Source organism: Taurulus bubalis (genome assembly GCF_910589615.1).
Source record: "Taurulus bubalis genome assembly, chromosome: 6".
NCBI classification, from domain to species: Eukaryota; Metazoa; Chordata; class Actinopteri; order Perciformes; family Cottidae; genus Taurulus; species Taurulus bubalis.
Genome location: NC_136594.1, coordinates 17,996,788 through 18,011,144, shown reverse-complemented (window position 1 = coordinate 18,011,144; position 14,357 = coordinate 17,996,788). Strand labels below are relative to the sequence as shown.

The 14,357-nt window shown below is 43.3% G+C and overlaps 2 protein-coding genes across 2 annotated transcripts; one reads left to right on the top strand and one right to left on the bottom strand.

Annotated features, from left to right (window-relative positions):
- Window positions 1-644: 644 nt before the first annotated feature.
- cant1b (calcium activated nucleotidase 1b) lies at window positions 645-6,977 on the top strand. Its single transcript, XM_079219050.1, has 5 exons — window positions 645-706; window positions 4,608-5,201; window positions 5,316-5,456; window positions 5,759-5,962; window positions 6,600-6,977. The coding sequence occupies exons 2-5, from the start codon at window positions 4,667-4,669 to the stop codon at window positions 6,968-6,970; spliced, it is 1,251 nt and encodes a 416-aa protein (XP_079075176.1). The 5' UTR covers window positions 645-706; window positions 4,608-4,666; the 3' UTR covers window positions 6,971-6,977.
- Window positions 6,978-8,157: 1,180 nt separating this feature from the next.
- Window positions 8,158-13,989, bottom strand: ogal (O-GlcNAcase like; the record flags this gene model as incomplete). The annotated part of the gene is made up of 17 exons (XM_079219049.1): window positions 13,830-13,989; window positions 13,618-13,669; window positions 13,234-13,331; window positions 12,538-12,668; window positions 12,072-12,243; window positions 11,805-11,903; window positions 11,555-11,694; window positions 11,326-11,470; window positions 10,696-10,794; window positions 10,341-10,603; window positions 10,077-10,251; window positions 9,861-9,946; window positions 9,402-9,494; window positions 9,236-9,324; window positions 9,028-9,148; window positions 8,814-8,943; window positions 8,158-8,294 (listed from the first exon to the last, which is right to left on the bottom strand). Exons 1-17 carry the CDS (start codon window positions 13,900-13,902, stop codon window positions 8,158-8,160), a joined length of 2,103 nt encoding a protein of 700 aa, XP_079075175.1. The 5' UTR covers window positions 13,903-13,989.
- Between the last annotated feature and the right edge of the window lie 368 nt (window positions 13,990-14,357).

Below are 14,357 nucleotides of genomic sequence, written 5' to 3'. Positions count from 1 at the left end.
AACTTAAGTACACTTATGTCGAGGCTGGTCCTGCATTATTATTCGTGTGGCCCTGTCTCAAAATCTAGTTTTAGGACCTTCATTACTGAACTCACATGGTGCCTATTCCCAAATAACTGTATCCAGTCAAATTCGCCAAATTGACACAGAAAACCCAAAACTACACACTCACCGACCGACACAGCGTTATCGACAGCCCTGCAATAATACCTTCATGAAGCTTATGATGTTCAGTGTTAGTTGAAATTTAGAAAGGTGTCCATCAAACTTTTAGGTCATTTTAGAAGTTGTAGCATGTGGTAAGGTTGTTTCAGAGAAGTGGCTGAGTTCCAAATATGGTGTCCACGCCAGCTCTATCATTAAGAGTATATTAAATAAGTGGATAATTAATGGGCTGGTCAGGGCAGCAATGGTTCACCTCTGAACCCTCAGGATAGTCCATGCCCAGGGGACTCGTTTTCTGCCCCTACAACATATAAAACGAGTTACTCTTTCACATGTCTCTGATGTTGTAAACTTGTTAATAATGCATCATATGTCCAGGGAGTTGTTGTGAGTAGTTAGTGTTTAGCAGTGTGGTGAGTTGATAGACATCAGGTCAGCTGGCTCCGTCTCCAGGCAGGAGGAGCTAATCGCCGAGAGACTGCTCGTCGATCAGTCCGTCAAACATGGCCAACTGGTCGGACTCAAAGACCTTCTGCGCCAGGTAAGCTCCAAGCTTTAAAAGACGACCTGACACATCTTAACTCCGTGCAGCCTCCTCGGTCCGGTGGATGAGCGTGTTGGTGAAACCAGCGGCAACGTCGCAGAGGTTCGTGCTAGCACGCGCACGTCGCTAGCTGGCGTTAGCTTCACGGCTAGCGCTTTTAAATTGAGCCGTTGCGTCTCCGACGCTGTATAAACCGTTTGGCTCACTACACACTCACCGACACGTCTATTATCCAGACGCAAGTCGACGCTGAATCTGTGTACTTCCGCATGACTGAAATATACATTCGTTTTTAAAGGTTTGAACATTGTGTTCACTTTTCGTAGGTTAAAGTTTACAAGTCTGGCCGGTGAATTGAATTGTTTGGTTGAACGGGAGACCCCATTGGACCGTCACACCGGTCAAAGTTTACGGCCAAACATTTGGCATGAATAAACCTTCAAATGTTTGCTGGATCAACTGGGTTAATGAAATAAAATAAAAAAGGGAAATTATACAATTTGTGTTGATTAACAGTCTTTCAGAGGTTCACACGGTTCAACAGGGTCGCCTGTTAAACCGTAACACCAGCAGCACGCCGGTGTTACGGTTTAACAGGCGACCCTGTTGAATCGTGTGTCGCTCTGCCTCCGTGGCCGCACAGGTAGCGGTCACGTTTACGGTATTCATACTCTGACATGCTACACCTTAGGGTGAATGAATGAGCGGTGGCGTGACATTACACCCATCAGAGCAGAGACTCTTCTGCAGCCGTAATGTGATCGTGTTGGTGAGTTCAGAGGCCAGATGAGTGCTTGCTTTCCTTCTTGATCAACGTTGAGGTAACTAACTTAAAGTGGGAACTCAACTGTTTGTCTGCATCTGTTGCTTTTTATTTTACTGTCACACATGGCTTACTTACTATCTGGTAAAAATTACAAAGTCGCTACTATGATGGGTTTTAGTTTGTGTTTCTGAAGGTCAGACTAATAATCCAACAGATGAGAGAAACGTGTACACTATGGTTGGTTTACCTGTTTACTCATCGAGGTGGATTTGACTCATGCCATACATAAAAACTGAGAAAAAAGTAGGTCCAGCTCCTCACACAACAGAGGTACCTTTATGCCACAACTCCACCCACAGTGGCAGACCACAAGGTGTGGTTGAAAGCTCTAGAAATAGCTAGTAAAGCGAGAGTCAAGTTTTTTTTTTTTTTAAAAATCAAATATGAAACAGGCAGAACGCAAACATTTGAATAAACCTTCAAATGTTTGCTGGATAATGAAATAAAAAAAAATGGAAATTATACAATTTGTGTTGATTAACAGTCTTTCAGAGCTGGTGCTAGGGATAATTAAGAAGTAAAGTCAGCACAATCGCACATCAGTCCTTTAAACAATGAAACTCATACACGCATCTGAAAGCGTGTGCTGCCCATTTTGTGACCTTAAATGACACAGTAGACAGTGGGCATTAAATATAATGTGGTTGTATTAAATCCATTCAGTGGATTTGAGTTTAGATATTGTGTATTTACATCCAACCACATAATCTGTTGAGTCCTTTGCTATACATTTTTAATTTTTAATTCACTAATCAGTAATGTTGACGGGGCCTTACTCTTTCTTAATCCAATTTGTACTCATACTCTATCTCTAACAAGTCTTGTTTTCAACCTGTTCTTCTGGATTTACTTAATTGTTAGTATTTTAATAAAGACTGCCCTTTCTTTCTTTAGTTGACAAGAAGGGATAGGAAACTTGAGATGGTGAAAAGGAGGAGACTTGGTGAGATAGAGATCAGTTATTCATTAGGGCTGGAGGGCTGGAGGGACGTGGAGCTTATTATCAGATGCGTGCGACGGGGAACAGCATGATGGTTACAGCGTGTCCAGGGCAGAAGAGACGAAGCAAGGGTGAATAATTGAATTCTTACAGCGTACAGCGAGGCAGTGTTTGGGTCTGTGGTGTAGAGGGATGGAGAAATGGGGGCCATGCATACAATAGTGACAATAAGGGCATTATTTGCTGGCCAAGAGTTTGGCAATTTGACATGTGTATGTTATAGAGCATGTTCGTCAAGGAGTGCAAACTTGTTTAGAGAACTGCTGAATAGTCAGCAAAAGTAATGGTTACCAGCTGTATGGGATGTAACATTATGTAGTTCACTTCAGTAATACCAATTAAGCTCTTGGTAAATATTTTAACTATATTTTTCAGAATGTAGTCATTAAGGCAGACTGTTTTCTTCAGCTGATATTGCTCTTTCACAGAGACATTTGGGTGGCGCCGTTGTGGCATTTATTTTGGTTTGCTAAATGGTGATGATTTATCTGTGTGCTCTGTATCTTCAGTCCCACCTCGATATTGCTTCAGCACTACCGCCAATGTGTAATTTACAGTGCATTACCTTCCACGCCTCAAGATCACATTTATTTTGAAGCTGCATTGGTTGCAGAGATAACTTTCTAATATATAAGGCTTCAATCGTACATTTCATTCTCAAGCAATCATTCGTAATTGCTGGGACGGAGTTTAATTTTTCAGGAAATTACGTTCTAAACTGCAGGAATAAAAGCATGTGGTAATGCATGCACAAGAAAAAGTTCTAGTTGAGCAGTTTTTTGTTTTCTGTTTTGGGCGGTAATGTTTCAAGATGTGTTTTAAAGGCAAGAGAGGGTTGTCAGAAATTATAATATTGTCCAGTTATTACTATACAATGATTTAAACAGATGAACCAACCACATCATATCACTCCACTTATAACTGTGCTGAAGCTTATTTGCTATACCCGTCATTTGCACTTGACAAGAGATGTTGAGGAACACCATAGCACTCTTTGTTGTCACAAAATAATCACACCTCTCGTATTTCAGTATGCAGGATCTCTGTCGGCATGTCTTACCAGACCTATATCTGTTTCTGAAACTTAAAACAATTGAGAAGTGTGTCCAAGTCTACCAACAGCAGACGATAACTGACATGAGGTGACAAATGTCCTACTATTGAATTATAGAAATTCATGATTAGGTCAATTTGTATACCTGCAAATTATTTCCAATAATTCTCCCAGGAACAGGAAAAATGGCCTTGTTTTTAACTTTTTGATTGTGTATTTTAGCAGATGATTCATGGACGATGCTTTAGGCATTTCACTGAATCCAGAGGAACAGAGCGTCCCACAGAACCTGTTTAGCAGAGGTGATACGCATCTCTACTCATGATCAATGTGGTTTGTATATGAGGGCCTAAACAACAGTCACACATTAAATGAGTGAAATCGTGCCTCCCTGTAGGTTAGTGCTTACAAAAGTTATAAGTATATTCATTTGAATTAGGTTATTGGAGCTGGTCTTCATTTTGTGCAAGGTGACTTACTAGTGAATGCAGTTACAGTTTACATATATTTGGTGAACAGAAGGAAGAAATAATTAGATTTTAACGTCAGAACAGAGTGAGTTTCTTACATGCTTGTAGTCCTGAGAAAGTAGGACGTGCCAGCTACCCTCAGTATGCATATTAGAGGTTCTGCATGAATGGGACAACAAAGCTCTGTTGTGAACAAAGAACAAGAGGAACAACAGTCTATTTTTCCTCCATGTTTCCTCCTCCCATGTTCATTCTTTCATCTTCCCCAGCTATTGGTTTCAGTGTTTAAAAAAACATTTGAACTGTATACAGATTTGAAATTAACAATAAAAAAAAAACAGTGATTTGATTCTTTCCGCTGAAAACAATGGCAGGTCACTTCATACAGTGCCATGTAATGAACATTAACTAGACATTTTGACACATGATTTGAATACCTAAAGAAATGCTATTGATGTTTCAACAAACTTGGTTTGAAACCATTTATTGGACGTTTATACCACATCCTTCATCGTGTCTCTAATGTGCCTCTCTGTGCTCAATCCCAGACAATAGTGGTCATCGTCCCAAATCCAAGCCCGACAGTAAGGATGAAGACGATACTTCCATGAACTCCTTTGGTGTTGCCGTCCGAGGCCTCCCCTTGGCCTTGGCGTCCATGACGCAAGCTACCGCCTCAGACTCACGCTTCCACCCTAAATGGCGGGCAATCACTGTGGCGACCCTGCTGGCTTTAGTGCTCATGTTATACCTGCACCGCACAGTAGGGGACGGAGACCCTGCCACCAGAGGTTACTACCGCAACAGGATTCAGAGTTTGCAAATGCACAGTGAGGGTGAGGATGACGTCTTCAAAGACGCCAACAGGCCAATTGCTAGAAGCCTTTCACACCAGGGAAGGGAAAAACCTTACAATGACACATACCCGTTAAGTCCGCCAGAGAAGACCAAGCACGGCATCCGCTACCGTATTGGTGTGATTGCGGATCTGGACACAGGGTCGCGTAGCTCAAAGGATCAGACGTGGTTCAGCTACATGAAAAGAGGTTACCTGACTGTTTCAGACAGCGCTGACAGACTGGAGGTGGAGTGGGATGTTGAGACGGTCACACTGGAGAGTCATCTCGCTGAGAAAGGACGAGGTGAAGACACACACACACACACACACACACAGAGATCTCCACTCACTATGTTTGTGTTCAGTATGCATCAGTATGTTGGTTACCACAATGTTTGCTTGACTTACTGTGCTGCAGGTATGGAGCTGTCCGAGCTGGTGGCGTTCAACGGTCACCTGTACAGCGTGGACGACCGTACAGGCGTGGTGTACAGGATCGAAGGCAACCAGGCGGTCCCCTGGGTTATACTCCCCGACGGTGACGGCTCAGTCTCCAAAGGTCAGTCTCCAAAAGACGTCTTTCCTCTATCCACCGAGTACATGGACGTCCTTTGAGGAAAAGGTCTCAAACCAAGTTTTATTGAACATTTTGATTTCTTTTAACGGCATTATTGTTTTGCACTCAAAGTCTAGAACAAAACCCAAAAAATGTGGTCCAAATACAACCAATGCCGTCTTAGATTGTTTCAATGTATGTCGTGCACTATATTTGGAACATCAGCAGAAGACACAGAAAATAACTTTGGAAAGGCTTGCGGTCATTTTAAGAGGTTCACAAATCAGTCCTTGTTTTGTGTGCAGGATTCAAGGCGGAGTGGCTGGCAGTGAAAGATGAGCACCTGTATGTTGGCGGCCTGGGCAAAGAATGGACCACGACATCTGGAGAAGTCGTCAACAACCACCCAGAGTGGGTGAAAATTGTTGGATACCACGGTGATGTGCAGCATGAGAAATGGGTGCCGCATTACAATGCCATGCGGAGCGCAACAGGGATACAACCACCAGGTCCTAACTTTTTATTTTCGGTTTCTTCTATATAATCCTGCCCATATATACAACCGTTAGTGCAATAGTACCACATCTTCTAGGTGGAACCAAGGGTATAGTTTGGGTTTTAGATGTCAAGGGTTCCTTAATCTAAAAATAAATGAATAAAACCTGACGTAAATAGTTGTTACCACATTTTAGTTTAATGTTGTATATGCACTTTTTTAATAAATGCCGTCCCTGTGATTTAGGGCTTGATGTCCCATTGATTCAATTCTAGCATCTTTGTATGATAAAGTATCCTGTAAATGACAGTATTTAGTGCCGAGTAATGTGTGCAGGTCTTCCTCTCTGGCTGCATACAGCTTCACCAACTTCCACTACTAATAAGCGGGTAGGGCAGCTTCCATAAAGCCTGAGAGGGAAAACCTCTCACAAAGTTGCTGGTTATAAAGCTTTTGCTTTTTTTTTGCCTGCCCAGATGAGCAAAAAAATAATAATGTGTATGAACTCAGATATTCTCATCTGGATTTTGAGTTAGGACACTAACTTTAGTTTGTCATCCAAATAAAAAAAAAAAGTGGAGAACACTCATAATTCGTCCCAAGCTTATTAAATGTTAACTCTACCTTCTACAATTTCCCTTGTTTTACAGGCTACCTTATCCATGAATCAGCAGCGTGGAGTGAGCGTCTCCAGCGCTGGTTCTTTCTCCCTCGCCGTGCCAGTCACGAGCGCTACGAAGAGGCTGCAGACGAGCGCCGGGCCACCAACCTCCTCCTGTCCTGCCCCGCAGATTTTAGCTACATAGCAGTGCGGCATGTCGGCCCGCTCAACCCAACCCATGGGTTCTCCTCCTTCAAATTTGTTCCAGACACAGACGATCAGATTATTCTGGCCCTGAAATCAGAGGAGGATGCAGGCCGCATTGCCACCTACATCATTGCATTTACGCTAGACGGTCAGGTGCTGATGCCCGAGACAAAGATAGGGAATGTGAAGTTTGAAGGACTGGAGTTTATTTAAGGAGGACAGCGCTGACGGGTCCTCAAAGAAGATTAAGAAGTGGAATTTATACTTGCAACACTGTTTTCAGTCCTTAGTATTACATTCCCCTCTCAGTTCTACTGTGCAATAATGTGGTATGACCCCAAATTATATATTTCATGATTATATATTATAATATTGTATGATAATTGGGAGACTAGTAGGTAAAAGGGCAGGAGAATGCTACACATCACCAGGGGAAACAATTAAGTGTTACCAATAATTGACCAAATCAGTTTTAGTGCGACTGGTCTGGGCCTCCCATCTGTGACCACACACACACACCAGCCACCATATTCTTTTAATGCTTTTATAATTAGACACTACTGATATTCCAAAGGAGTCTGGGTAAATTACTATCGATGAGTTCAAACACAAGGAAATGTGGATCTCCTCTCCTGCAGCCAAACTCTGCTGGTCAGACACTCAGGGGAATAAACAGGATTAAATGTTTTAAGGAATAGAAAGAATGTCATTAAATAACTTGAAATATCAAACTCGCCCATTGCTTTGTGCTTTATCTTACCTGCTAAGACAGATCTGTTATTATATTCATATTGATGTAATAATGGGTCTGGCAACGTGATGCCTATTGACTTCTAAATCTTAAGCTACATGTGATACGTTTTTCTGAGCAGGTCCACCTCAAATATTTTTCACTTATGTTAATAAACTGTATATCGTTCGCTTCTCAAGCCAGAGAATAAACACCAGCTATTTTATTTAAACAGAAACCATGTTTATTTTATATCCTCTGAAAATGCAAACAATAAAACAAATCTTGTTTAAATGTTTTGTATACATCTTGTTTTTAATGTCTGACTGATTCAACAATATGTTGACATTTGTATACAGCTGGGTTTAAACAACAAATCTCAAAAATAATCACGTTTCATTTTAAAATGTTCATGTCTACAAAGTCCGTAGTATTACATTACACACTCATTATAGAGTACTTTTTGTAAACATTTCATGAAGCATTTAATTGACTAATGTAACTTTGCATGAGAACAAATGGTGATGACATCTAAATTATACAAATAATGTAAGTAACTGATCAAAAATGATGATGGATTCCAGTTTGATGTGCTGCACATTAAGCAATTATTCTCAGTTTGATCTATAAACATTTCAAACCTGAGGAAGATCCTTGTGACTCATCTGGTTCACAAGCTTGTTCCCATGGCTAAGATGTCTTGGGGTAGCCCGGCAGCTTGAATGGGTTTGAAGGAGCCCAGTTTACTGTAGAAGTCGAGCATCCTCCGATCGTTCTGCCTCAACTCACAGAACACTCCTCTGGAACCTTAAAAGTTATGGAAAAGATCATGTTTATCCTCTAAAGTCTTAAAAAAAGGATGTGTAGTGTTTTAAAAAGGAATTGCTCAATATTGAAACAACTTCATGAGGGATGCTAAGCTCTTAAAAAGCAGCCAATATTATTGCCGCGCCTCCAGACGTAGACCTGTACTTGAGCATATTTTCTGCTGAATGCTGCTGCTCAGTGCTATTGTACGTCTTTTAGTCACGTTGGACAGGGGAAGGAGGGTCTTACTACCTGGATTGTATTTGGAAAAAAAATGTAATTGATTGAGCTTCAATTTTCAGCTGGGACTAATATTAAAATTACAAAAGCTGCAGGGTTAAACTTATGCTGCTGTGAATTTCCCTCACAAATATGGGTTGGCAGGTGTAGATTGGTTGAGACATAGACTAAACAGCGCCTCCTTGTGGAAAAAATGCAGCCAGTTCAACCCGAGTTTGGGCCAGTTCCATGAGGCACATCTCAGAATCATCAACGGCATTGTGCAGGGCCTTGACCTACCACTGCTGCTGAGGGAGGACAACAGCTGACCAATCATGCGCTTGGCTGGAGCGGGATCAGTGACCCGGGACAGCACTTGTATGGTAACCAGCGAGGGGAAGTCCTTCAACACCGATTCACTTACTGCCCTCTAGAGGTATGACAAAATACAATAAAATGCATTTTATCTTCATCTTGTATTCTGAAAAACAAACTGGATGTTGCATTTGATCACCTGAATCTTGGTTGCGGCTGGTTTGGCGTCGATGAGAGCCAGGGCGTAGCCGCACACCCCGATCTCATCCTCCAGGACAAGAGCGCACTGAGGGGAAGGGGAGAACTCACCCGCTGACAGGCTGCAGTGGGCCGGAGGGAATGTTAAGACTGATAATACAAATAATAAAAGCACCAATAGTGTGGAGAGAAACTTGACTCCTCCTTACCCATCACAGATAAGTGGAGGCTGCATCATCAAGGGGGCTTTGCCCTCTCCTGCGCTCTGCATCTCCCTGAAAATCCTTTGCACCTCCAGCTAGTACAGAAAACAAAACTGGAGCATCAATGCTGAATAATTAAGTAATTAAGTGTCTGACAAGCTGGCATCCTAACCTTGTCCTCAGTGCAGTGCGGCCGTATGGTGTAAACCGCCGTCATGGGAGGATGTTTGAACACGTCCCTGTTTCCATGGCAAGGCAGCATTCTCTGCAAGTACACACACATATATATATATATATATATATATATATATATATATATATATATATATATATATATATATATATATATATATATATATATATATATATATATATATATATATGTGTGTGTGTGTGTGTGTGTGTGTATGTTCATGTAGACATACGCTGGAAAGCTACTGATGCGAAAACAACACTTAAGAGAAGAGATTCACCAGATACCTGATTCCTTCTAATGACCCATTCTAAACCAAGTGGTAAAATTATCAAATAAGTCGCTGTCGTGAGACACTGTACTGTTTAAGTACATAAGATAAGAGATAGAATTTCCCTATATTAGTCCCGCAGTGGGGAAATTGCAGGATTACAGCACCTGGAACTCTCCAGAGAGGCCTCCTCTGAAGCCCCAGGGTTCAGGATCGTCGGTCATCGGCTGGGCTGAGGGTCCACCCTGCCCTGCTGAGGACGACACAACATGACACGGTGGACAACTGTTTGTTCTCTTCATGTAACCCTCTCTTTCTCCCCCAAAACACACGGTACCCTTTACACGGCGGCATGTTTGGGTTTGATCAGCAGTTTTTCTCACCTAGTGTTTTCACGTAGGCCCGAGCCAGACCGACCCCACTCTTGATGTCACAGATGTAGTTGTAGAGGTCGTACAGAATGCTGCGGTTCGGGGCGTTTGATAGACGGTTGAACATCTGCACCACCGCTTCACACATGCCATCAAACTGCTGCGCTTTGAAGCGCCACTCTGCAGTCTGAAAAACAAAACCGCGTTGAAGCAATTTTCACAACATTATCTGCTTTTGAAACAAAAAAAACTAAAATCTAAAACACGTAGCACTACCATGTCTGTCTCTGCGGCGACGGCCCAACTGTGTTTCTTGAGCCAGTCCAGCTCCTGCAGCATGGTCCTGGCTGTCGCGCCGTGTTCGTACGGCAGGTGGAAGAGGTCGGACAGCAGCTTCAGGTCATCAAGAGTCAGGGGCTCTGCTGTGTAGAGCGGGTTCTCCCCGGGTCCAGGAACATAAGGGCCCTCCCCCCCATCTGTCTGCATGGGCTCCTCATCCGACGACTCCTTCTTGAGACGAGCTGGAGGACGACAGCGGCCTGGAAGGATGAGGAGGGCGATGACGCACTTAGTTTTTTGGGATACCATTAAACAGTTTGTGGTTCAACGTTAAGGGTTCGTGACTCTCTACCTCCAGGTTGATCAGTGCTCAGAAACTCCTGCAGCCAGTCGGTGAGGGCCAGGGTCAGGGCTTTCTGGGGGCTGTAGCAGGGGTCCTGCTCCTCATCGTCTGGTGATGGAGGTCAGAGACAGTGAGACGATGCACAGGGTCCACACTTCAAATGTATCATATATTTCAGGCTTCTGCTTTTGCCATTATTATTCATCTGCTTGTGTCACTATTCGCCGATGTCTGGGTTTGATCACCTCTGGACAAACTGTGTATATGTCACAAGGAGTTTGAATGCAATTAGCAAGTGAGCGTCTTAAGATGAGCTCTGTCAACCGTTTTCAAGCAGCCACGAGAGCTGCATTCGCTAGATGGAATTTCTTATTTTCAGCAACATAATTATGATTTGTTGATGTATATGGGAATATGGCAAGATCTTATCTACCATCCGATTTGGAAAAAATGGCAGTAGGACAGACCGTCACAACTCCTTGTCCACATTTACTATAAATAGTCACATTGCTATATTGTAAAAGTTAAAAAAAAGTCACACTTGTGCAAAGATATTCTGTGTATGCGCTAAAGCTGATGGATGCAATAAACGGCAGCACAGAGAATGTTATTTCATTTAAGAAAAAACTAGACACTTACCCATTTCCACATCCCTCTGTGCTCCATCTGCGGTTGCTTTGCACCATGTAGCCAACGTGTGGATGGCCACAAAGTTTGGGTAGAACTCACAGTTTGGATTGGTGAGCACTCCTCCCAGTTTGGGAATAAGCTCAGTGGGACGATCCTGACAGGAAGAGATCATGTTAACCAATTTCTGCAAGCAGTTCAGACTGAAAGCTTATACAGATATCGCAAATCATAAACCGACCTTAAAGGGTCCGAGGAAAATCCTTTGGGGGTCATAGTCGTTTGCATGGATATTGTCCCAGATGACTGGCGCCCTCCTCAGGACGGAGGACACCTCGTCTATGGACTCTACAGAGATTTTGTGAGATACCACTTTGGGACCTAAACAACACAAATAGAAGAGAGAGAGAGAGACAACCTGTGTTATAAATCTGTACTTTTGACTGCTTCTGTGCAGGTTCAGTGAGGTTCTGGGTGGGTGCAGCTCTCACCAGTCCACAGTACGTCTATCCCAGGCAGCAGCTTCTCTCCCACCGTGTGCAGGTAGGAGGACTGGGACACATTGGGAGTACAGAATGCAGCACAATAATCTGGAGTGACAGGGACAGAATAAGCATGAATGATGGAAAATAGTGACAAAGAATAGCTTCATATGTAAAATAAAGGTATCACACACGGTGTACATGCTTAAAACTCGCCAGGCTGCGTTCAAAAGGACTACATTATATTTGAAACAATTTACAGAAACACTGCCGGACCTGTAGGGCAGAAGAGGAAGGTCTCCGGGTCACCCAGGTGCTGGTACACTGCATTTGTGATGGCCACCTGGGCGTGGGCGAAGGAGCTGAAGGCCTGCTTATCAGCTGGACACATGTCAGCCTCAATGTCATCAAACAGCAAAGAGAAGGACCTGCAGCCAAACTGCCTCACCTGAGGGACAGAGAGCACAGCTTGGGCTTTGGAGCTCCCACAATGGAAATGTCTTTTTTGGATAATAAGTAATTCCACCAGGAATTGAGCCGACCACCTGCGACTGTGTCAGTGCCATTGTTTGCACGTTGACCTACTTGAAGTATATTAAATGCTCCTACTTTACTGCTGCATGTTTTATATGAAGTGATATGGTGTCCAAACCACTCGCTCAGGGAGCCATAAAGATACATAGAGCTGAGATTAAATGATCTCTCCTGTTTCACCCATCATCTATGCATGACAAGTCCTCACCTGATCCAGTTTCCTCTTCAGGGCGGCAACCTCTTTGGGGTTGGAGAAAGTAATGTCCAGGCCCGGAGAGATTGCATAGATGAACTCAACGTCGTGCTGTTTAGCTGCTGATATCAGGGCGACGAGTTGAGCTGGGAAATGAATAAAAGATGGCAAAATCAAACAAACAATCTTTGATGGGCCAAAGTCCACTGTCTGTTTTGACATGCACTTGGACATGATGGGTCAAACTTCAAATCACCACCGCCCTTCAGTACGCAACATTATTGATAAGATGCAAAAGGAGAGGCTCCAAACTGAGCAATTAAACAATCTGTTTCGGGAGATAATGATGACTTAGAAAGGAACTTTGGTATGACACTGATAAGAAACCACAACAGTTTGAAATGTACCACATCTGTTTTGTTTTTAGGTCTTTTGTTTTAGTTTGTTAATGAGGAGCAGAAATATATGTCATCCAGGTGGCACTATGGTTTAAAATAGAAATACCCAGGTAGTAACTGTCAGAAGTAGTGGTGACCCCACATCAATTCATTTAGACTAATTATACTCAGAGGCTGCTGTTCAGTCCTGTGCATTTTTGGTTATTTGATAGTCTCAGGCCACGCTCACCTTCCAAGAGATGATGATATTGCCTAATGATAATTGTGATTTCACTCAATCACTAACAAGGACATGTGAAGGGCTGAAACTCACCTGCCTCCTCTGCAGAGTACAGATCCCTCCAATACATCCTGTGTTTGTAGTCATCCTTGGGGGCGTAAAGGTACGTGTTCAAACCCCACTTCTGCTCTCTGTGAAACCCAACACCAGCCATCAACAATCTCCTCACATATTATATCTTTATATCAGCTGTTATGTGATGAGAAAGGATCCTGAGAGTGGTGGATCATCATCCAGTTCCTGATTTGCTTCACCTGAGGAGGTGCTGATGAAGGTCTAATGACGTAATAATAACACTAATATGGAATGACATACTAACAAGAAGCAAATGTCTTTTTATTAGGACAGGCTCTGTTGTCACAGGACTGTTTGACAATTGTATTCAACTCACAACGTTCCTGCACTTATCAGGCCTACCTTTTAAACAGCTCTGTTCTCTGCTCCATAGTCCATGGTCGCCCATAAAAACCTGCATCAAGCAAAGGCCACGTTATGCACCAAATGGGTTGCAAATACCCGACTGCACTTCTACAAGATATGTCTAAAGTTCCTCCTGTCAGCCTGCAGCCTCATGTGCATGTGTACTTCTCGACGGAGCTCATTCAGCCCCCGGGCCTCAGTCTGCTCACCTTCCACGACTCCACTGATGAACCGCTTGGTCCCGGTGTGCGCTTGGCCCTTGGCCCCGCCGGTTTTCGACATGATTTGCTGTTGAGTCGACGTTTCTTCTTCGGTCTCTGCTTCCCCACTTTACTAATCCTCAGACAGGCGCTCCAGCACTGACCCTGTTGTCAGTCATATATCTTTACATGCCAGGCTTTCATTTCATTGACTTTTATTGCGCCGTCCTCTCACGCCTGCGCAGACTCGCTAACATGGTCGAAAGTCGGAAGTTGTAAATAGTGTGAGCGGATAAAACGCAGCTCTTGTTTTGTGTTGACTGTGGTTCACCTCAGAATACAGGCGCGTGTTTTCTGCGCGTACCCACTGTGAGCGTGTACGTGGTGAACGTCTTAAAGGGACAGTGTCGCCTTAAGGACACGCAAGCAGCAGACAAAATACAAAGCGTTGCATTGCATAGCTCTTCAGTAAATATTGAGCGTCCTGTATTTAAACTGCCAGATGTTTCAATTGGAGGTAGTGATAATTTGTCCTTT

Coding starts and splice junctions, on each gene's coding strand:
- cant1b (XM_079219050.1), top strand. CDS start 4,667: ATGAACTCCTTTGGTGTTGCCGTCCGAGGCCTCCCCTTGGCCTTGGCG. Junction 5,457..5,758: donor TGACGGCTCAGTCTCCAAAG/GTCAGTCTCCAA, acceptor TTTTGTGTGCAG/GATTCAAGGCGGAGTGGCTG. Junction 5,963..6,599: donor AACAGGGATACAACCACCAG/GTCCTAACTTTT, acceptor CTTGTTTTACAG/GCTACCTTATCCATGAATCA.